The sequence below is a fragment of the Delphinus delphis genome, chromosome 8 (genome assembly GCF_949987515.2).
Source record: "Delphinus delphis chromosome 8, mDelDel1.2, whole genome shotgun sequence".
NCBI lineage: Eukaryota > Metazoa > Chordata > Mammalia > Artiodactyla > Delphinidae > Delphinus > Delphinus delphis.
This window is the reverse complement of record NC_082690.1, coordinates 26,103,461-26,127,100: the sequence shown is the minus strand read 5'-3', so window position 1 is coordinate 26,127,100 and position 23,640 is coordinate 26,103,461. Positions and strand designations below refer to the sequence as shown.

The window sequence follows — 23,640 nt, the reverse complement described above, 5'->3', positions numbered from 1 at the left end:
TCTAGGCAAAGGTCTGAGGTGCAGTGGTGAGCTTGGCATATTTGAGTAACACCTTTAAAAGGGTGGTGTGGCTGGAACATATTGAGAATTGCCAGTATTCGAATATATACTGTAGTTTTGTGGTTCTTTTGTTTAATGGGGATTGCAAATGTGGTTTTTGTTTTTTGTTTTTTGTGGTACACGGGCCTCTCACTGTTGTGGCCTCTCCCGTTGCGGAGCACAGGCTCCGGATGCGCAGGCTCAGCGACCATGGCTCACGGGCCCAGCCGCTCCACGGCATGTGGGATCCTCCTGGACCGGGGCATGAACCCATGTCCCCTGCATCAGCAGGCGGACCCTCAACCACTGCGCCACCAGGGAAGCCCTCTATTACTTTTAAAACATTTTGCAAGCCAGTAGGGTTTTCTGTTTCTCATGTGTTTATTTAAGCACTCCTATTTTTTAACATAGTACCAAATTTTATATTTATACATAAGCAGTTATACCTCTATTCTTTCTTGGGATCAGGTAACATGGAATTGTTGTAGATGAATTCATTGCTTGAAAAAGCAGTTTTGAATTTCAGTGGGAGGTGTGCAGATTTTTGAATCAATGATATATTCTAGAAAGATCTATATAGCATCTTTCATTACTGGCCTATAACACCTCCCTCCACTCCAATATATTACAAAAAATTATTTTTTTTCTGTAATTTACCTTCTTCCTAGTGCACGTTTGTTTATCTTTGAAACAACCACCAGGGCTATAAATAAGAGATTGTGGGACTTTACTGTCAAAATTGTTTTAGAACTGATACTTCTACTAGGGAATATTTTTCAGGTAAAGCTGAATGTAGTTTATTTGGGTCTGGGCAACCAACATGTTATATTAAGAGATCCTGATTTCTTTGTACTGATTAGAGCAGGGAAAGGGAGCTGAACCTTTGTTCACCTGTTTTTCTTTTCATTTTTCTTTACCGTTTTTATCCTCTCCTAATTGTTTGTGAGAAACTTTACACTGATTTTTTTTTTAATATTTATTTATTTATTTTGGCTTCGCTGGGTCTTAATTGTGTCTCGTGGGATCTTCGTCGTGGCATGCAGGATCTTTTTAGTTGTGGCATGTGGACTCTTAGTTGCAGCATGCATGTGGGATCTAGTTCCCTGACCAGGGATCAAGCCCAGGCCCCCTGCATGGGGAGCTTAGAGTCTTAACCACTGGACCACCAGGGAAGTTCCTACACTTTTTTTTTCCCCTCAGCCCTCGGGGTTTTACATTAAGTAAAAAGCAATTCAGTAGTAGGTAAGCGTTTATCTTATTTAAAATAAGGAAAGAAGAAGGGAGAACGCAGGGAAAAAGAAATGAACCCCAAGAGTTACAACTTCAACATTTGCTTTTATTGGACAGTACATCCAAAATGCATCACCTCTTATAAACCATCCAACTCAAATGCATTATTCCCCTGGCATTTTTTTTCTATGGTCAGTGATTCCACCAGCCATTCATTCAAGTCAGAAATCTGAGAGCCATGTTGTATTATCCAACAGGCAGAGCAAGCACGGGTCCATTATCCCCAATTTAAGAAATACTGTACTGGAAAGTGAATTACTTGAGGACCTTTCATTTATGTGTCCCAGTGACTAGCATAATTCTTCATGTACAGCAGGTAGTCAGATGTTTGTTGAATGAATAAGTGTAGTAATGAATGATTAAGAATCCCACCCCCAAAATAAGTTCAAACTCTTTCATTAGTAGTTATTTTTTGTCCTTAAAATTAGTTGTTTGGGTTTTTAAAAGTACAAGCATTGTCAGAATTTGTTAAAAAATTTTTTTTACCTCTATAAAAGAATTCTAAAAGCTTTTTTTTTGACTCATTTATGGGTCAAAAGAAACCTAAAAGTTTTAAAGGGAAGTGGAATGTGAAATTTTTCATTGCAGTGGAAAAATGTGTCCTCCCACTCCCCCACTATGTTTAAAGAGAAATATGTCTTTTATGTAGTGATGCTTCCACCTTATGGCTTCTAGATAATTGCCACTAAATTTTTATAATCATAGATTTTTTTTTTCCTTCAGTTTATAAGCCTGATGAGGTGAAGCCAAGGGCTGGATCTGGCCCATAGGTTAGAAGTCCTACCATTCCTCTTCCAGGAAAGGTCCAGGGAGTATTTAAGAATGTGGCTGTAACAGAACTAAACTGCTTGGATTTGACCCCTTGCCCTGCCACTTACTGCTTGTAACCTTAGGGAAGTAACCTAACCTAATTACAGTGTACAGTTTTTTCACCTCTTAAATGATAATAATGTCACCTAACACATAGGGTAGTTGTAAAGATTAAATAAATTAATATTTGTAGGTATATATTTAGAATAGAACCTGACACATAATTGGCAATCAGATGTTATAAGGTAAAACGATAAAAGTGATGGAGTGATCTATACTGAAGTTAAATAATAGAGGGTATAAATAGCTGAACTCATTTTATCACAGATCTCAAATGTTTGAACTACCCTTGGAAATGTAAAGGAAACTATTTAAAGATAAAAGGAAATGCTCTTTTGTACCACATTTATCACATGTACAAAATTTATTGGTTTCTATAACCCCAAATTAGCCAAATGCCATATATTTGTAATGAAAGAAATAGTAGAAAGTCTTGCAGTGGAATAATTAAGCAAAAATGTAATCAGAAATTTTTTATCATTCCAGTTTCAAGCATCCTACTCTGATTACCCTCTCCTGTTTTTCTAACTCATTCTAGTGCTTTTATTCTGATCATCCAGCTCCACTATGGTCTCCAACTCATTGATTCTGCCTCATTGTTTAATGTCTGAAATCTCTGGGTTTATAGTTTTCATCAAATTAGGAAACATTTTAGCCTTTATTTCTTCAAATATTCTCTGAATCCCAAGATTCTGGTTATATGTAGATGAGGTCATTTGAGGTTGTCTCACAGCTCACTGATATTCTTTTTATTTTTAGTTTTATTTATTTATTTATTGACATATAGTTGATTTGTAATGTTGCTTTAGTTTCAGGTGTACAGCACAATGATTCAGTTATATATATTCTTTTCCAGATTCTTTTCCCTTATAGGTTATTACAAAATATGGAGTATAGTTACCTGTACTATAAAGTAGGTCTTTGTTGGTTATCTGTTTTATTTATAGTAGTGTGTATGTGTTAATCCCGAACTCCTAATTTATCCCTCCCTAATACTTGTTTTTAAACAACTTTTGTTTCTGTGATGTTCATGCTTTCTGCTATTTTCTTAAATGTGTGGAGTGTATTCATAATAGCTAGTTTAACATCATTGTCTACTAAAACTATCATCCACGTCATTTCTGGGTCAGTTTCCTTTGTTTGGTTTTTCTCTTGATGGTGAGTTTATATTTTCCTGCTTCTTTGCCTGCTTGATAAGTTTTGATTGGATGCCAGACGTGTGTTTTATGTTTTAGGGGCTGGATTTTTAAAATTTCCTTTAAATATTTTGGCTGTGACACAGTTAAGTTACTTGGAATCAGTTTGATCCTTCTGAAGCTTGCTTTTAAAGTTAGAGTGGGTCCAAACAGCACCGAAGGTACGGCTACTTTGGTGTCATTATAGATGCAATACCTTTCTGAAGACTGCCAGATGCCTAGCATATTAAGGAGTGTTTCCACTCTGGCTGGCAGAACGTGAACTATTACTAGCCCTGTGTGGACTCTGGTGATTGTTTTGTCTACTCCTTTCAAATGATTATTTCCCCAGTCTCTGATAGTTTTCTCACTCACATGTATAGGTCAATATTTAATAGTCAGAGGCTTGAGTGGAGTCCTCTACATATCTCCAGAGCTCCCTGTGTGTGCAGTTCCCTTTTTTCTGATACTCTGTGCCACGCATTTTCATCACCTTGGCCTCCCCAAACTCTGAACTCTTGTCTCCTAAACTTAGTGAAACCACCAGGCTGTTTGGGGTCCTTCTGCTTATGCTCAGTCCTAGAAACTCTAGGCAGTATGCTTGGGCATTTGTAGGGCTCATCTCATTTGTTTATCTTTTCTCAGGAAACACTGTCCTGTACTCCCCTTTGGTTTTCCAGTTGTTCAAGCAGGAGGAGAAATCTGGCACCTGTTATTCTATCCTGGTTGGAAGCAGAGGGCTCTGTCTTTCATCATCCTGTTGTCCTTTCTCTTCCCCTTACCCAGCATAAATTCTCTGTTCAATCATTGTAATCTCTTCCTGGAATACACTTTTGACTCCTTTGCTCCTCTCTTGTTTCACTGGGGAAAACCACAACCCTGGATCCACCTCTTCACCTTTTAGTGCCATCTATGCAGTTGAATGTTGCAGGAGAAAAAGATACACACATGCTATTTTCACTTTAAATTCATGACCACAAACTATAATTGAGCCCAGTCGCACTGTACTTCCATAGTCATTTATTCTTCCACTTTCCTAGATGTCTGTTTCACATCTTTTCTCTCAAAATTTTGGCACCTCCTCCCCCATCTTCCACAGCATTTTCCTTATTTCCATATCACTAAGAAGCTGAAGCAATCAAAAAGGAACTTCTCACAGTGGTGTGGTGCCACATCTACCCTCCTACCCACATCTGCACGTACCATGTACTTTGCCTTCTCTTAGCATATAGTCACTTCCTCCATCTGTGCATTAGATTCCATTCCCTTTTGCCTGTCCAGGGCATTTAAAATTCTCCAACAATTTCCTTCTTTTCTCCTACATCATCAGTATTATATCTTGGAACATACTTATCAGTATACAAACATACTGTATTCCATCTAGATGGGTGGGATGGGGGGAGGGAGGTCCAAGAGGGAGGGGATATATGTATACATATAGCTGATTCACTTCACTGTACAGCAGAAAATAACACAACATTGTAAAGCAATTATACTCCAATAAAAAAAATTTTTTTTTTGATTCCCTCTTACCCTATCAGTTATCATGCTGTTTCTGTGCTCCTTTTTTTTTTTTTTTTGCAGTACGGGGGCCTCTCACTGTTGTGGCCTCTTCCGTTGCGGAGCACAGGCTCCAGACGCGCAGGCCCAGCGGCCATGGCTCACGGGCCCAGCCGCTCTGCGGCACGCGGGATCCTCCCGGATCGGGGCACGAACCCGTGTCCCCTGCATCGGCAGGCGGACTCCCAACCACTGCGCCACCAGGGAAGCCCAGGGAGCTACTCTTCATTGCGGTGCGTGGGCTTCTCATTGCGGTGGCTTCTTTTATTGCGGAGCACGGGCTCGAGGCACGCGGGCTCAGTAGTTGTGGCACATGGGCTTAATTGCTCCGTGGCATGTGGGATCTTCCCGGACCAGGGCTCAAACACGTGTCCCCTGCATTGGCAGGCGGATTCTTAACCACTGCGCCGCCAGGGAAGTCCGAGCGAGTTTTATATATAGAATGTTAGAAGAGGCAATACAGAAATAAGGCATGATTGGCTAGGAGGTCAGGGATTTCCTTATAAGGTAAGCAGGTCCTATTTTTTAGGTAAGGTTAGCTAGCTAAAACTGAGTTAGAGGATTGTGATTGGTGTTGTGTTTCCTTGACAGTGAGGTGTTTCCCATATGTGCAGGCTGATTTAAGTTTAGATTTTTGATGTGGGCTGAGCCAATGGGGTGGCCTCTGTTTTGCTGTTCCAATATACAAATTAACTTTATTAGACAAAAACCTTAAGAGTCAGGCTTTATTCCTTTCTCTCATCCCAGATGCCTGCTGTCAGGAAATCTTGTTAGCACTACCTTTAAAACATATAAAATCTAATTACTACTCACTACCACCCTGGTCCATGTCACTATTATTTCTAACCTTGCCTCCTACACTCAGGTTTAACACTTGCCCCTTTAATGTATTCTCAGCATAGCAATCAGGAAGATTTAAAAATATAAGTCAGATCGTGTCACTTCTTGCTCAGAATTTTTTAATGGTTCCCTATCTCACTTATGGTAGAAGCCAAACTTTTTACAATGGCAAGGCCCTACAAGATCCGGCCCTACGTTGCTTCCCTGACCTCATCCACTCTCTCCTCTGTCCTTATTTTGCTCTACTTTGAATACATCAGGCATGCTTCTACTGTAGGGTCTTTGCAATGGCTGCTTCCTCTGCCTGGAATAGTCTTCTCCCAGTTATCCCCCATGGTCAATCTCCCATCAGCTTCCCCATGGCCCATCTGTGTGTTTGAGAAGAAGAGTGCCTCTGAGGGAATTAGTTGTGCTGTAAAAAGTGAAGGATAGAGGGACAAGGATATGGCAAATGTTGAAATCCTATTGGTGAAAGAGAGCCAGTGGGTGAGATAATCTTAGACTTATTAGCTATTCTGAGTGGTAATGAAAGACTTAAGCAGAAGAGACTTGTAGCATATCAGTAAAGATGAGGCAGCCGTTAGTTAGCCATTGGAAAAATTCATAAATCAGGGTTTGTAATTTGAAGGTGTCTTCGCCTATTAATATCTTTTGTAGATAGTAGGTTTGGTGTCCTGCTGCTTAGTTTTGATTTAATTATATGCTTTTCATTTTAACAGAGAATAGGTCAAAGAACTGCTTGAACATCGTTTCTGGAATCTATTATAAAAGCTTAATAGGAAAAATTCAATTATTTAGTTTCTCCTTTAACTGAGTATTAGAGGAAAATGTTTCTGTAGTTAATCTTGTATGTTTCATCAAATAAGAGACAGTGTTTCCTGTCATTTTACCATAGCTGATAGATTTCAGAGCCTAACCAGTATTTATCTCATACCTGTTTAGTCTTCTGTACCTTTTTGATTATTTATTTATTTATTTAGGTCTCTCACTGTTGCGGCCTCTCCCATTGCGGAGCACAGGCTCTGGACGCGTAGGCTCAGCGGCCATGGCTCACGGGCCTAGCCGCTCCGTGGCATTTGGGATCTTCCCAGACCAGGGCATGAACTCGTGTCCCCTGCATCATCAGGCGGACTCTCAACCACTGCGCCACCAGGGAAGCCCCTATTTTTTATTTTTTTAAAAATAAATTTATTTATTTATTTTTGGCAGTGCTGGGTCTTTGTTGCTGCGCGAGGGCTTTCTCTAGTTGCAGCAAGTGGGGGCTACTCTTCGTTGTGGCACGCGGGCTTCTCATTGTGGTGACCTCTCTTGCTGCGGAGGATGGGGTCTAGGCGTGTGGGCTTGCTTCAGTAGTCGTGGCTCACAGGCTTTAGAACGCAGGCTCAGTAGTTGTGGCGCACGGGCTTAGTTGCTCTGCGGCATGTGGGATCTTCCCGGACCAGGGCTTGAACCTATGTCCCTTGCATTGGCAGGCAGATTCTTAACCACTGTGCCACCAGGGAAGCCCCGTTTTTTATTTTTAATTGCAGGATTTACACTAAGTTTAATTTTGTAAGTTGCCAGAATCACTTATGGAAGTAGACCTATTTGACATTATAAAATATTCTCTTATTAAGAGGGTATTATGTTTCTCCATGTCATAGTCAAGAAAAGATTTGCATGTCCTTTCTGTGGTTCTTCCATATTTGTTTATTTGCACACCCTTTTCTCAGAGGGAAGAGTAAATGAAGAAATGATGGTTATAGGAAGATATTAACAGAAAAAGTGTAGCCAGCCATGATTAGTACACGAAGTATATACCATGGAATCTCAAATCTGACTGAATTCTCTTTAGCCAGCGCTAAGGAAAGCAAAGTTACCTACATGATTCACTTAAGTTCATAAGGTAAAAACAAACTAGTTTTTCAAGGGAGAAGCACAGTTAATCCCAGTACTAAATTTTGAGTATCTCCCATGGGTCCCTATAATAAGAATACTTTGTGATAAAAGTAGGTACCTGGGGCAAGAAAGTACAGTAACTTTTAGGATCAGCTGTGTTTGTAGATGTAAGAAGTATCATTTGCTTTCACAAGAGTTTAATGTTAGTCAGTGGTTCTTAACCTTTTTGGGGTCATAGACCCTGTAACATTTTTATGTAGTTTTATTGTGAATTTGCTAAACATATAAATTCTGGATTCATCTCAAGAGATTCTGATCCAGCCAGCGTGTGGTAGGTTTTATAAAGGTATGTGTAAGCACCATCCTAGGTGATCCTGACGTAGGTTCTTGTTAGACCATATGTTTAGAAACTGCTTCTGGAATATAATTTCAGGGAGTTCGAACATTACATCAGTACATGGATCTTATCTCATACGAGTGAACAACATTCTCAACAATTGTATGGTGAAAACAATAATGTGATTCATAGGGGTGTTTGGTGCTGCTGTATTAGCAAATTAACGATTTTTGTTGAAATTTATTGATCAAAGCAAGTCACATGGCCATACCTAACTTGAAAAGGAACAGTACTCATGAGTAACACATGTGGGGTGCCCCCCTTCTCTTTTTAGTAATGAATTGATTTTTTCCCCTTAATATCGAATCACTTTCACATCACTGAAATAAACATGCATGATTATGAGGTATTATTTGTTTAATTTACTAATATTTTTTAAAACTTTTGCATCTATATGTTCTAATTAGATTGGTCTACAGTTACCATTTCTTGTTCTCTCCTCACCAGTTTGGTATCAGGGTTTTGTTAGCATTATAAAATGAGATGAGTATCTTTCTGGTTTTTTTTCTTCCTCAACTTTCAGAGTTTATATGGATTTTTGATATACTTTTTGTGAAGAGTTTAGGGCACAGTCTCTACACACAAGATCACCCTCACTTCTGACATCAGCTGCAAATTTGGGAGGTTCCCAAAACCCTGAGGTTCAATAATTTGTTAGAAATATTCATAGATCTTAACTGAAAAACTGCTTTGCTCATGGTTATGGTTTATTAAGGGAAAGGATACAGATTAAGATCAGCTAAAGGAAGAAACAGTGTCCAGGAGGGTCAAACACAGAGCTTCTCTTGTCCTCTCTGGTGTTGTCAGGTCACCATTTCTCTCCTTTCCTCATTAAATGACAGGGCACATAAGTACTGCCAGCCAGGGAAGCTCACACAACCTTTGGTGTCCAGAATTTTTATTAAGGCTTCATCATGTAGGCATTGCTCATGTGGATAATCTCAATCTCCAGGTTGATTGACCCAAACCCCTTACCCTAAGTCATACTGTTGCTATTTCTGGATTGGCCTGCTCCCTAAGACTATATGAGTTTGCCAGTCCCCTCCCTGAATCACATTGTTAGGTTATCCAGTATGACCCAAGGCCCCAGGCTAACAAAGACTCTCTTATCAGATATAACATTCTTAGGGCCCAAGGATATTACCTACTAGAAGCCAAGGGCAAAGGGCAGACCGCTCTTTGGACAAGACCAAATTCTTTGCTACACACTTTCACATAACTGTCTTTTTTCTTTTATGGTTGTCTTCCTGTGATTCTTCGATACCAGATTAAGTTATAGGGATTCCTTGATGGAAAATTGGTTCTTTTGAATTTCTTTAGTTGTCTCTTAGGAGATAAAAATAACAGACGCTTATTTAACTGCACTTAAATTACTTTTTTTTTTTTTTTTTTAAGAATAAAGGTTCTCTTCAGTTTGAAGACAAATGGGACTTCATGCGTCCAATTGTTTTGAAGCTTTTACGCCAGGAATCTGTTACAAAACAGCAGTGGTTTGATCTGTTTTCGTAAGTAATCCATTCATTCTACCTTTTTGATAACATAAAGGAAAATTTGGTGGCTATATTCAAATGGAATATTGGCTCCAGATTGGACTGTTTACCTGTTTGAAATTATTACTGATTGTGTTGGGGGTCCCAAAGACCACCCCTAGGTTCAGTGGTTTGCTCGGAGGACTCGTAGGACTGAACATAAAGTCATACTCACAGCTATGATTTATTACAGCTAAAGGATACAAAGCAAAATTAGCAAAGAGAAAGGTATATGGGGTCAAGTCTGGGGAACAGGCACAAACTTCCAAGAGTATTCTCCCAGTCGAGTCACACAGGATGCATTTAATTTCCCCAGCAACAAGATTGACAACATATGTGATATGCTGTCACCAAGAAGCTCTTTGGAGACTCAGTACCCAGGGTTTTTATTGGGGGCTGCTCACATAGGCAGCCTCTGCCTGGCATGTACCAAAATTCTAGACTCTCAGAAAGAGCGGTGTTCAGTGTAAACCATGTTGTTTGTACAAACAGGTTAGGCACAGTGAGCCATTCTCATCATTTCAGGAAAATTTTCTATCAGTGTAGGAAACTGTCAAACATTCAAGTTCTCAGATCCCAGCCAAACAGGCTTTTCTAAGGAATACAGTCTCAGATCTGTTATGTTAACTCTTAGCCTTTGGCCAGAATGTCTTTACAGCAAAACTATTACCAGTAGGACACCACCCCTGCCCCCATCCCCACCCCCATGTGCAGCAAGGTAAGACCAACTTGCAGTATTGATCTCAGTTATGCCTTTTAGAGGGCCTAAATTTAGTTAGTTAAAATAAATCCCGCCAACCATGAGGTTTATCTTAGAAAAGCAGGTGGCTTTCTCCTTCAGTTTCTGTATGGACCTTTTACATGGCCTGAGGCATCAATTCAGGCACAGCACAACTATGGCCATACAGTTGAATTCGACCTGAAAATTTTCCAGGGTTGAAGCAGTGTCATGATGGGGTACATACAAAAAGAAGTATAATTTCAGAGGACCCACATGGTACCCCTGGAAACAAAGAGTTTGCACTTTTTTAGGGTACTCCAAGCAAGGCATAAATTAGATAGTATGGGTTAACAGGGCCCTCACTGTGTCCTCCCATGGGGCCTTTCACTTTAGAGTTCTCAGTCTAGTTCATTTAATTCAGTTCAGGCCTTGTTTTCAGACGGACTACCTGAAGCCAATTAGTTCCAAACAGTTTGTTTATCCACGACACCATTTCATTTGCTTCATAGTGTGGATGACATTTAGAGGTGTTCTTTGTGGAAGGTGTAGGAATTGGGGCTGCTTGCAGCCGTCTCAGAGTACTGCTAGGTGTGATTGAAGTTCAGCATTCAGTTTGAATTCAAAGCACTAACAACAGCATGGAAAGCCAACACCAGGAGCTGGGAAAGCTTTCAAGAATACTTATGAAATACAAAAATCATTCATGTCCTTCTCCCTGGTGCCTCACCAGGTGCTGAGTTTTATTTTTTCTCCCTTATAAAATCAGTGTGTCCCATTCAGTAATGAAAGCTTTTCATTTTTTTCCCAATCACCCAGACCTGGAGGAGGAACAAAAACATTTTTACAGAAAAACGTTTTTATACAACTTAACTAGAAAGACATATGTTTAGGAATTGGTCTGGATGAAATCCCAAATTTTCAAAAATTTTCATAATAAGTTTACATCACACCCCCACCCCTTTTGTCCTGACCATTTACCTAGTGAGCAGCCTGGAAAAGATCAATTCCTTTCTGGAGATAGCTGTGTTTAATAATGAAGTTGCCTTACTAAGGTGTGTGTGCAAGGAAGGGTGATGCGAAGGTGAGGGAAAAAAAATCAGGTTATTAATTCATTGTTGAAAACTGCAACTAATCCGGAAAGCTGGACACAAGTCCGTAGCAGTGAAATATCACCGAGAGGGGATCATGAATCCAGTCTGTAAGGAGCGAGTATGCTTTCTCCCAACTTGCAGCTTTTAGCAGTAACCACAAGTTAGGAATGCACTTTAGGTCTGTATATCTGATACAGAGGCTATCAGCAGCTTGATTTCAGATGGCCCCGTCAGCGAATGAGTCCTTTTCTCTGGGCATCTGCAAGTGATTTAGATCTTCCAGCCAGAATCCATGACGTTTTCAGTTTATGGCTTCACAGAGGGTGTCTTAAATCTTCAACAGTCCACAAGTCAATGTCCTGTTCGCTGAGCATATGCCTGCTTTAGTTCAGCACAGCTTGTGTTGGGGTTTAAATAGCCCAATGTCAGACAATATCAGGTTTCAGCTTAGAGTTAGATCCAAGCAATTAGGATTTGTGAATTCAGGATTCCAAAAAAGCCAGTGACTTTTCTCGAGCAGTGGCAAAGCCAAGATGCTGCAGACCAGTCGTGTTCTAAGTCCAAGTGACAAGACTTTTCTAATCCACTTTTATTTTGTCAGTCTTAGAGTTTAGATTAATCCACTCAGTAATATGCACATCATGCTGGAAAATCATCAGCCTTTCAGGGTCAGACATCTGATTTCACAAGAGCTCAGTAGCAACTAAAAACTGCTTTTTAAAACTCCAGAAGTGTATATCTATTTGGAAATTTCTTATGTTTTCATGTTGTCTCCCTTTTCTCTGAGATGGTAATAAGTAGAAATAATAGTATCCATTATGGAGATTTATTTATTCTGTTTCCAATACTCAAACAGTTCAAATTCTAATCCTTTCACCAGCAGTAAAAAGCAAGGAAATTGTGTCTCAGTAACTTTTAAAAAAAAATTTATTTATTTACATTTTATTTTTGGCTGCGTTGGGTCTTCATTGAGGCGAGCGGGGGCTACTCTTCATTGTGGTGTGCGGGCTTCTCCTTGTAGTGGCTTCTCTTGTTGCGGAGCTTGGGCTCTAGGCGTGCAGGCTTCAGTAGTTGTGGCTCTCAGGCTCTAGAGCGCAGGCTCAGTAGTTGTGGCGCATGGGCTTAGTTGCTCTGCAGCATGTGGAATCTTCCCGAATCAGGGCTGAAACCCGTGTCCCCTGCATTGGCAGGTGGATTCTTAACCACTGCGCCACCAGGGAAGTCTGTCACTAACTTTCTATTTTGCAACTTTTCCTGATTGATGTGATCCCTCTAGCATTTATGAAAGTACAAGCATATAATATTTTATATCTTTATTTATCATACATCCAGGTACAATAGCCAAAGAATACAAAGCCATCTTTAAAACTTTCCCTGCCTCTTTTTTCTTATTACAGATTTATTCAAACTCCTAGCAATAAATTTAGCATTTGCAATATTAACATTACAGTTGCTGGGAGATCCTGACCGGAATGTGGGAGGCATGGAGAGGTTGCTGAAGCAGCAGTAGTTAGGCTGAAGAAACACCTGGAATAGTTTCTTCTCCCTTGGTTATCTAAAACTTTCTCCAGCCCTGCGACCTAATGTAACTATTAATTCCTCCTGCTTGGAGGAGAGACCAGCAGAAACATTTAACATTTTTGGTCCACCCGAAAGCTTATGTTTGAGAACTTTTGGGCCTTTTCTCCTCTTATTTGGAGGCAAGAACAAAAACCAAAGTCTTCATCCGTACTGGGCTTTTTCTCTCCTCACTTGGATCAGCATGGCCAAAGCAGCTAGAAGATATAATGAGCCAACTCTCTTGGGGTTAGATCTGTCATTTTCAAATTTCATAGGTAACTTTTACCTTTCTCACAGCAGATAGCAACTCAGCTGCTGATTCATACCACGGTTGATTTCATAGCCATGCAAGTAGCAGAGGTTCATCATACTACCACTTAATCCTTCCTTTTCTCAAACAGTGCTTTCACCATGTTTAATGAATCCCACGTCTGACACCAACCATGTCAGTGGTCTTAAGACCACCCCCAGGTTCAGTGATTGTTAGGAAGACTCATAGGACTCAGCATATAGTTGTATTCATGACTATCATTTATTACAGTGAAGGGTACAAAGCAAAATGCAACAAAGGTGCATGTGGTAAAGTCCAGGGGAAACCAGGTACAAGTTTCCAAGCATCTTCTCCCAGTGGAACATATCCACTTAATTCCTCCAACAACTAATTGGGACAACACATGTGAAATGCTGTCTACCAGGGAAGCTTCTTTTTTTGTTGTTGTTAATATTTATTTATTTGGTTACACCCAGTTTTAGTTGCAGCTTGCAGCCTCCTTAGTTGTGGCAGGCAGGCTCCTTGGTTGTGGCACGCTGGCTCCTTAGTTTTGGCATGCAACTCTTAGTTGCGGCATGCATGTGGGATCTAGCTCCCTGATCAGGGATCGAACCTGGGCCCCCTGCCTTGGGAGCGTGGAGTCTTATTCACTGCACCACCAGGGAAGTCCCCAGGGAAGCTTCTTAAAGACTCAGTACCCAGGGTTTTTACTGAGAGAGCTGGTCACAAAGGCAGCTTCTGCCTGACGTGAACCAAAATTCCACATCCTAGACAAAAAGCAAGTGTTGAACATAAATCAGATTTTTTACATAACAGTTGAGGCACAGTGAGCCATTCTTATCAGGAAATGGTGAGAACTCTCACAAAACCCAAGTTCCTATATGTCAGCCAAGGGCCAACCTTGCAACCATGTCTTCCTAAGGATAGTAGTTTCAGACTTAGTATAATTTCTGTGTGTGTGTGTGCACTAGTAAAATACTGTATCAATGAGTTGAAGATGTATGACTGAATAATCTATACACATTAGGCTGCTGTGCTCATTTTTTTTCTTTATCACGGAAGAAAATAGTCTAATCCTAAATAACATAGAACTTGTTGCATAATATTAACTTATATCCATGATTCTGCCTTTTGAGAAATTAGAATTCAATAAGAAGCAGCTGAGACCTTTTAAAAATTTCGTAGCATTCATGTATATGTATATATTTCTTAAATTATTTGATTAAATGTATTTTATGAACAACGTATTGAATGTGGTGGTTTTTTTTGTTTTGTTTTTGCCAGTTTGTGTTAATAATATGGTTTATCATGTAGAGTAATGCTTATTCTCTGTGCATTCCTGACTGGAAAAAGGAGCATAGTGTGATGGTGTTTCCTGCTTAAAGTATACTTCTAAGCAGAAATAGTACTTGCTACAGTTAGTGGCCTCAGCACATCGTTTTTCAAAATGCTTGATCTCCTTGGAGTTACCCAAGGCTGCTCAATATGTAATCCTTTTAAGTTAAAGGATTCCTTATGTCTAATCATGCCACACCAAAATTATAAGACCTACATTAATTAAAATCTTTCCAAACTTTAGCCTATTTAGCCATATTAATTAATAACCTTTAGGTTAGTTATATCTTTCTAAATCTAAGGTACTAAAATAATGTTATGGTATTAAACTACATTTACTATTTGTTGCCCTTTTCTCATAACCTGTATCATTATTTTTTAGCAGGGGTACTGTTGGTGTTTTGGGTGGTTATGAGATTGTTCTGCATACTGTGGCATGTTTATCACCTCTGGCCTTTACCCTCATAAACTCTAGTAGTGGATACTTTCTGTGTACTCCTCTCCCTACCCCTCATTACTGAAAGAAAAAAAGCTCTCACTTCCAAATGCCTGAGGCAGTACCTCCCTCAGTTGAGAACTGCTGCTTTAGATAGTGTTGTTTGGTTTGACTCTGGTTTGTGAAATTGGCTAAAATTTAAAAATAAATTATTTTCAACTTGTGAGACTTTATTTTTAAGAAAATTCATCTTTACTACAAATAATTTTTTTAATGTTTTTCTTGTTCTTAAGCTGGTTTTTAGGATACCACTTTCTCCTGTTTTTTCTCCTATCTCTTGTCTACCTCATCTCAGTCATCTAAGCTGATCCATCCCTTTTGTGCCTGTTAAGTGTTGGTTTCCTTCAGAGTTCTGTTTTTTTCATATTCTTTTACCTGAGTTCTCATCTATTTAAGCAATCCAGATTATTCTCCAAACTTCCATACCCATGTGACCTATTGTTTCCTGCATACTTAAGTTCCATAAGTACTCCATATTTAGAGTGATGAAAATCTGTTATTTATAGTCTCAAACCAAAAATCTGGAAGCTACCATCAACCTCCTGTTTTTTTACTCCTTCATATCCGCTTGATTACTAGATTTCATAGACTTTTAAGTACCTCTTGAATTTCTTTCCATCCCATCTGTCTTTCCCCCCCACTCTCTTGCCTGAATGATTACAGTAGTCCCGTACTTTCTTTGTTGTATTTCTAGTTATCTATTGCCACACAACAAATTACCCTGAAGATTACCAGCTTAAAACAACAAACATTTATTATCTTACAGTTTCTGAAGGTCTGGAATCTGGTTGCAGCTTAATTGGGTCTTTCTAGCTCAGTATCTCTTAAGAAGTTGCAGTCAAGCTCTAGGCAAAAGAACTAGGCCTGTATTCAACTAGGAGTGAATGATCTTCAAAGCTTACTCATGTGATTGTTGGCAGGCCTCAGTTCTTCACTAGCTGCTCAGTTCCTTACTGTGTAGAACTCTCCATAAAGCTGTTTACTGTGTGGCAGCTTGCTTTCCCCAGAGCAAGAGAGAGTGTTCCCAAGACAGAAGTCATGGTGTTTTATAACATAATTTTGGAAGTTACAAACCATTATTTCTTTTCTTTTTTTTTTTAATTGGAGTATAGTTTATTTACAATGTTGTGTTAGTTTCAGGTGTACAGCAAAGTGAACCAGTTATACATATATCGATTTTTTTTAAAGATTCTTTTCCCATATAGACCATTTTAGAGTATTGAGTAGAGTTCCCTGTACTATACAGCAGGTTCTTATTAGTTATCTATCTTATATATAGACCTTCATTTCTTCTGTATGCTGTTGATCACACAGACAAATGCTTTGTACACTGTAGGAGGGAACTATCCATGGGTATGAATGCCATCCAGGAGACGAGGATCATTAGGGGCCATCCTAGAGACTGTACCTTCAGAGGAAATAGATGATGCAAGGTTTAGAAGATAGCTCAAAAAGCATTCCAGTTATATCATTAGAGAGGAATAAAATGAAAGAGACTACTTTGAAAATGAAATAGTCAAAATAAGGACCTTTGAAATAAAAGAGCTAAATAAAAAAAGATTGAATTAGTAATACAAAAAATAAAACCAAAGAGTCCTCCCTGAATGTAGAGCAAAGTATGGAAAATTAAATAAAAATGAAGACATATTTAGGACAGCTTTAGAATTGGGCTAACTTATACTTAAAAGGGGTTCCAGAAGGAGAGGACAGAAAGTAGAGGAGAGAATATAGCCCCAAAGGATAAGAAGAAAATTTCCCAGGGCTGAAATCTTGTATCTCTCCCCCCAACCCTCCAGATCTTCATATTGAAAGTGCTAAAAACCATGCCTACACATGTCCTTAATTTCAGAATTCCAAGGATAAAGAAAATAATCTAATTGTTGGAGGGAAAATTACCTTTCAAGTGAAACAGACTGGCCACACTCTTTTCATTGGCCAAATTGAATGCAGGAGGCTGACGCAGTTTTCTTTAAATATTTAAAGGGAAATTATTTTGAACTTAGTATGCTGTACCTAGTCAAGTTTTCAATCATGTTTAAGGCTAGATGAACATGTTTTCAGACAAGTAAGTATTTAGAAGATTTAAGGATCCTGCAGAAATGAAACAGATACCCTTTCCTCCACTATTACCAACACTGACCATTAAAGAAATTGAACTTTACTGAACTAAACTGAAGGAGGTACTCTTGAACTGGGAATCCTGACCATGAAATGAATATGAATAGAAAAAAGCAGACACCATCTATCCAAAACCATAAAAAAGTACAAATTGAAACATTTTAGCTTATAAAAATTGTCCCACAGAAACCAACTATGAAGTAGAAAACAAATACAGCACTCCGAACTGAGTTCAGTATCCTCACACAACCATGTGGGGTTATAAAACAAACTTGAATGGAAAATTCAAAAGCTAAGGAGAGAAATCAGCAAAAGTGGAGGAAATAATGAAATGAAAATTGAACTCAGAAAACAAATAGAACAAGACAAAATCTTATCTGAAATCGATCATCTCAGTAGATGAAGAAAAAACAGAGATAATCTTTCCAAAATAAAACAGAAAAATGAAAATATTCTTTAAACTGAGAAAGATCACCTGTAAGTAATCTAGCAGCAATATCCCAGTAATAGTATGTTGGAAGCATTCCATTTAAATTGGGAATAAGAGCCCAGTCTCCCAGCCTCTCTTGGGAGAATGAGGCAGCTTGAGGGCTGTGGCTGAGTTGCAGTTGCTGGGTGACAAGTCGGAGCCGGGACAGGCATAATGGCAGAAACTGCTTCTCCACTGAAGCACTTCGTGCTGGCTAAGAAGGCAATTACAGCAGTCTTTGACCAGTTACTGGAGTTTGTTACAGAAGGATCACATTTTGTTGAAGCAACGTACAAGAATTCAGAACTTGACCGAGTAGCTACTGAGGATGATCTGATAGAAATACAGAGGTATAAAAATAAGCTTTCCATCATTGGTGAGGAGACATGAAAGTGGCATTTTTTTTTTTTTTTGCGGTATGCGGGCCTCTCACTGTTGTGGCCTCTTCCGTTGCGGAGCACAGGCTCTGGACGCGCAAGGTCAGCGGCCATGGCCCACGGGCCCAGCCGCTCCACGGCATGTGGGATCCTCCCGGACCGGGGCACGAACCCGTGTCCCCTGCATCGGCAGGCGGACTCTCAACCACTGTGCCACTAGGGAAGCCCCGAAAGTGGCATTTTTTGGCAGGACAAGCAGTGGGAAGAGCTCTGTTATCATTGCCATGTTGTGGGATAAAGTCCTCCCTAGTGGAATTGGACATACAACCAGTTGCTTCCTGAGTGTTGAAGAGACGGATGGAGATAAAGCCTGTCTCATGACAGAAGGGTCACATGAAAAAAAGAATGTGAAGACAGTTAATCAGCTGGCCCATGCCCTTCGTATGAACAAAGACTTGAAAGCTGGCTGTCTTGTACATGTGTTTTGGCCAAAGGCAAAATGTGCCCTCTTGAGAGATGACCTGGTTTTAGTGGATAGTCCAGGTACAGATGTCACTACAGAGCTGGATAGCTGGATTGGTAAGTTTTGCTTAGATGCTGATGTCTTCGTTTTGGTTGTAAACTCCAAATCAACTCTAATGAACACTTAAAAACAGTTTTTTCACAAGGTAAATGAACGACTTTCCAAGCCTAATATTTTTATTCTGAATAATCGTTGGGATGCCTCTGCATCAGAGCCAGAATATATGGAAGATGTATGCAGACAGCTCATGGAAAGATGCCTACATTTCTTGGTGGAGGAGCTCAAAGTTGTGGATCCTTTAGAATCATGGAATCGTAACTTTTTTGTTTCTGCAGAGCAAGTTCTTAGTGCTAGAAAGCACAAAGCCCAGGGGATGCCAGAAGGTGGTGGGGCACTTGCAGAAGGATTTCAGGCAAAATTACAGGAGTTTCAGAATTTTGAACAAATCTTTGAGGAGTGTATCTTGCAGTCAGCAGTGAAAACAAAGTTTGAACAGCACACTATCAGAGCTAAACAGATACTAGAAACTGTGAAAAACATAATGGATTCAATAAACGTGGCAGCAGCAGAGAAAAGGGTTTATTCAGTAGAAGAGAGGGAAGACCAAATTGGTAGACTGGACTTTCTCCGAAACCAGATGAACCTTTCAACATTGGATGTTAAGAAAATAATCAGGGAGGTTTCAGAGGAGGTTGCAAATAAGGTTTCATGTACAATGACAGATGAAATTTGTTGACTCTGTTTTTGTTGATGAATTTTGTTCTGAGTTTCATCCTACTCCAAGTGTATTGAAAGTATATAAAAATGAGTTAAATAAGCACATAGAAGATGGAATGGGAAGAAATTTGGCTGATCAGTGCACCAATGAAGTCAATGCTTCAATGCTTCAATCCCAGCAAGAAATTATTGGAAATCTGAAGCCATTACTTCCAGCTGGTATGCAGAATAAACTACATACACTGATTCCTTGCAAGAAATTTGATCTCAGTTATGACCTAAATTGCCACAAGTTATGTTCAGATTTTCAAGAGGGTATTGTATTTCATTTTTCCTTGGGCTGGTCTTCCCTTGTCCATTGTTTCTTGGGCCCTACAAATGCTCAGCGGGTGCTTCTAGGATTATCAGAGCCTATCTTTCAGCTTCCCAGATCTTTAGCTTCTACTCCCACTGCTCCTACCAATCCAGCGTCACAGGAAGAACTCATGGTTACCTTAATAACAGCATTAGCTTCTCTTACGTCTAGAACTTCTATGGGCATCATTGTTGTTGGAGGAGTGATTTGGAAAACTGTAGGCTGGAAACTCATATCTGTTTCATTAAGTATGTATGGAGCTTTGTATCTTTATGAAAGGCTGACTTGGACCACCCGTGCCAAGGAGAGAGCCTTTAAACAGCAATTTCTGAATTACGAAACTGAAAAACTGCAAATGATTGTTAGCTTCACAAGTGCCAACTGCAGCCATCAAGTACAACAGGAAATGGCGACCACTTTTGCTTGCCTGTGCCAACAAGTTGATACTACACAAAGACATCTAGAAGAGGAAATTGCTAGATTTTCCAAAGAAATAGATCAATTGGAGAAAATATAAAACAATTCGAAGTGCTTAAGAAATAAAGCTGTTCAACTTGAAAACAAGCAGGAGAATTTTACTAAGCAGTTTCTACATTCAGGCAATGAAGAAGAATCTTAACAGTAGAGATTGCTTTGGTGATCATGATAGGAGAAAATGGAACTTGGAAGATTGGGACAGTTATTTTTATGAAGTGACTTTAAATATGAATTCTACTAACTCTACCTAAATAGCAAATCCTTGAGTAGATCCTGGTATTGATCTATCTCAGGATGTTTGCATTTCTGAAAAGTGTTGTGATGTCTCTTTTAGTTTTAATTTTGGATAAAGAAAAATCCTTTGATACGTGAAAATGATGAATTAGTTTAAAGCAAAAGAACCAACTCTGTGACCCCTGAGGGGTGGGGCCTTTCTCTTAATTAGGGCTCTCTTTGTTTTTGATTCTGAAAAACTCTGCTTCCTGGCATCCAGTAGTTAGAGAATGCTCCTTTCATCTTCTTTCTCAAAACGAATTTTTGATGCCTACTTCAACGGCAATAGTCACATTTTTGTTTTATAAACTGCATTGCTCTAACCACAAAGGAGTGTGGAAATGTTCTTGAGTGTATTATTTATGCAGGGTACAATCACTTTTGCCATCCTGGCAGACGTGTAAACCACTAATAAATAATACTGTTTTTACTCTCTTATTCCCTTTAAAACTGATGTAAAACAGTAAAAGAAATAAAAATAAAATGAATAAGACAAAGTATCTGCACACTTCATTTTAATTTCCTCTAGGTTTAGAAATTTGTTGCCATAGAATTGTAAGTAGTATGCTTATATTTTATATGTGGTCATATCTCATTTTTTAAATCCCTGATCCTACATATTTTCTTTAATATCCATATTAAGGAGTTGATCCACTTTATAGGTCTTTTCACATAATCAAGCTATAAAAATTACTTTGATATGATACATCAAAACGTATTGGATCCAACTGTGCAGTGCTTAAATGCTAAGGAGTTCATAGCCTTTGATGCGTATATTAGACAAAAAAAGCTAAAAGTGCATGGTCTAAGTAAACCTGAAGAAATTAAAAGGAGGAAAGACAAAAGACAAAGTTAATGAAATACAAAATAATTGTGAATAGAGAAAAGAAAAAAGGTAAAAATTTGTTATTTGGAAAGAGTAATATTTATTCCATTTTTGTTTATTATTATGTTTATAATTTGCTTCCTTATTAGTGTTTTCTTCCTGGTTTCTTCGATTTATTTTGTCCTTTGATTTCTTAGTTCTTTTATTGAATTCTTAATTTTAAAATTCTTTTTAATATTTTTCTTTACAATGAAAGCTTTCAAGCTACACATTTTTTCCTTAATATTGCTTTTATTGTCACCATAGTTTCTGTGGTATTCAGGGTTTTCCTTTTTATTTCTTTCTTACAGATTCTATTTTTAAAAAATTTTACTTTAGTTTTTGGCTGCGTTGGGTCTTTGTTGCTGTGCATGGGTTATCTCTAGTTGTGGCGAGCATGGGCTACTCTTCGTTGTGGTGCATGGGCTTCTCATTGGCGTGATGTCTCTTGTTACAGTGGCTTCTCTTGTTGTGGAGCATAGCTCTAGGCATGCAGGCTCAGTAGTTGCAGCACGTGGGCCCCAGAGTGTGCAGGCTTCCGTAGTTGTGGCACATGGGCTCTAGGGTGCGTGGGCTTCAGTAGTTGTATCACGCGGGCTCAGTAGTTCTGGCTCTTACGCTTTAGAGCACAGGCTCAGTAGTTGTGGTACACGGGCTTAGTTACTCCATGGCATGTGGGATCTTCCCGGACCAGGGCTTGAACCCATGTCCCCTGCATTGGCAGGAGGATTCTTAACCACTGCGCCACTAGGGAAGCCCCTTTATTTCTTTCTTGATTGTTAGTAATTTTTCTTTTTGTTTTCCTTTAATCCATGCATTATCTAGGAGCTTAAATTTCTAGATAGTGAAATTTTAAATTATTTATGGATTATAATCAGAGAAATAGCCTATAAAATTATCTTCTTAAAATTTTGTATGTATGCATGTGCTCTTAGGAAAAAATTATATTTTTGTGAGTTGCAAGAATCTCTACCTAATAAATCATAGCCATTAATTGTATTTTTTTTGGCTGTGCCATACGGCTTGTGGGATCTAAGTTTCCCGACCAGGGATTGAACCTGCGTCTCCTGCGCTGGAAGGCAGATTCTTTACCACTGGACCACCAGAGAAGTCCCCAGAATACCTATTTTTTGCACCAGGGTCACACTATTTCTCTTTTACTCCCTGTTTAACTTGAGGAAGTTGAAATACTTTGGAATATTTCTTACCTCTTCTTCTCTCATCCCTTCTGTCTGTCTTCTTGAAACCTTTAAAAAGTTTTTACTTCATCATTCTCCCACTCCCCAACCACTTGATTTTTCTAATATAGTTAAGTATTTAAAAAGAATTCCCTGGGGGACTTCCCTGCTGGCGCAGTTGTTAAGAATCTGCCTGCCAATGCAGGGTACACGGATTTGAGCCCTGTTCCGGGAAGATCCCACGTGCTGTGGAGCAACTGAGCCTGTGTGCCACAACTACTGAGCATGCACTCTAGAGCCTGTGTGCCACAACTACTGAAGCTGTGCGCCTAGAGCCTGTGCTCCACAACAGGAGAAGCCACTGCAACAAGAAGCCTGTGTGCAGCAACGAAGACCCAACGCAGCCAAAATAAATAAATAAACAAATAAACAAAATATTTTAAAAATAAATAAATAAAATAAAAAGAATTCCCTGGGACTTCCCTGGTGGTCCAGTGGTTAAGATTCCATGCTCCCAATTCAGGGGGCCTGGGTTTGAACCCTGGTCAGGGAACTAGATCCCACATGCCACATCGAAGATCCTGCACATGGCAATGACGATCCAGTGTGCTGCAACTAAGACCTGGTGCAGCCAAATAAATAAATACATAAATAAATATTAAAAATAAATAAAAAGAATTTCCCTTAACAGCATGTCTCTTTTTAAAAACACTTAGTTATGGGCTTCCCTGGTGGCGCAGTGGTTAAGAATCCGCTTGCCAATGCAAGGGACACAGGTTCGAGCCCTGGTCCGGGATGATCCCACATGCCGCGGAGCAACTGAGACCGTGTGCCATAACTACTGAGCCTGTGCTCTAGAGCCCGTGAACCACAACTACTGAAGCCCACGCACCTAGACCCCGTGCTCAGCAACAAAGAGAAGCCACCGCAATGAGAAGCCCGCGCACTGCAACAAAGAGTAGCCCCCACTCACCGCAACTAGAGAAAGCCCGTGCACAGCAACGAAGAGCCTACACAGCCAAAAATAAATAAATAAATAAATCTTAAAAAAAAAAAAGATAAAGTGCATCAACGAGAAGTACATCCAACTATATGAGTAAATAGTAGAAACGTGTTGAGTAAAAAAAGTATTTGAAAAAATTATTTGATATAATTTCTATAACGTTCAGAAACCCTCATAGTATGTTGTAAAACTTGAAAATAAAATGACAGTTTCAGGCTTAGTTACTTCTGGGG

The 23,640-nt window shown here is 39.4% G+C and overlaps 2 protein-coding genes across 2 annotated transcripts in view; both read left to right on the top strand.

The window, feature by feature from the left end:
• Positions 1-23,640, top strand: part of CUL5 (cullin 5) — a 97,309-nt gene that overhangs the window by 8,426 nt on the left and 65,243 nt on the right. The window contains exon 2 of the mRNA XM_060018013.1: positions 9,445-9,554. Within this exon, the coding sequence (XP_059873996.1) occupies positions 9,445-9,554 (110 nt within the window). The remainder of the gene's footprint in view (positions 1-9,444; positions 9,555-23,640) is intronic.
• On the top strand, positions 16,791-20,337 carry LOC132428982 (mitofusin-1-like). The gene is given in 3 exon segments (XM_060017188.1): positions 16,791-18,031; positions 18,237-19,271; positions 19,273-20,337. Coding segments are annotated over 3 exon segments (2,211 nt in total). The 5' UTR covers positions 16,791-17,813; the 3' UTR covers positions 20,231-20,337.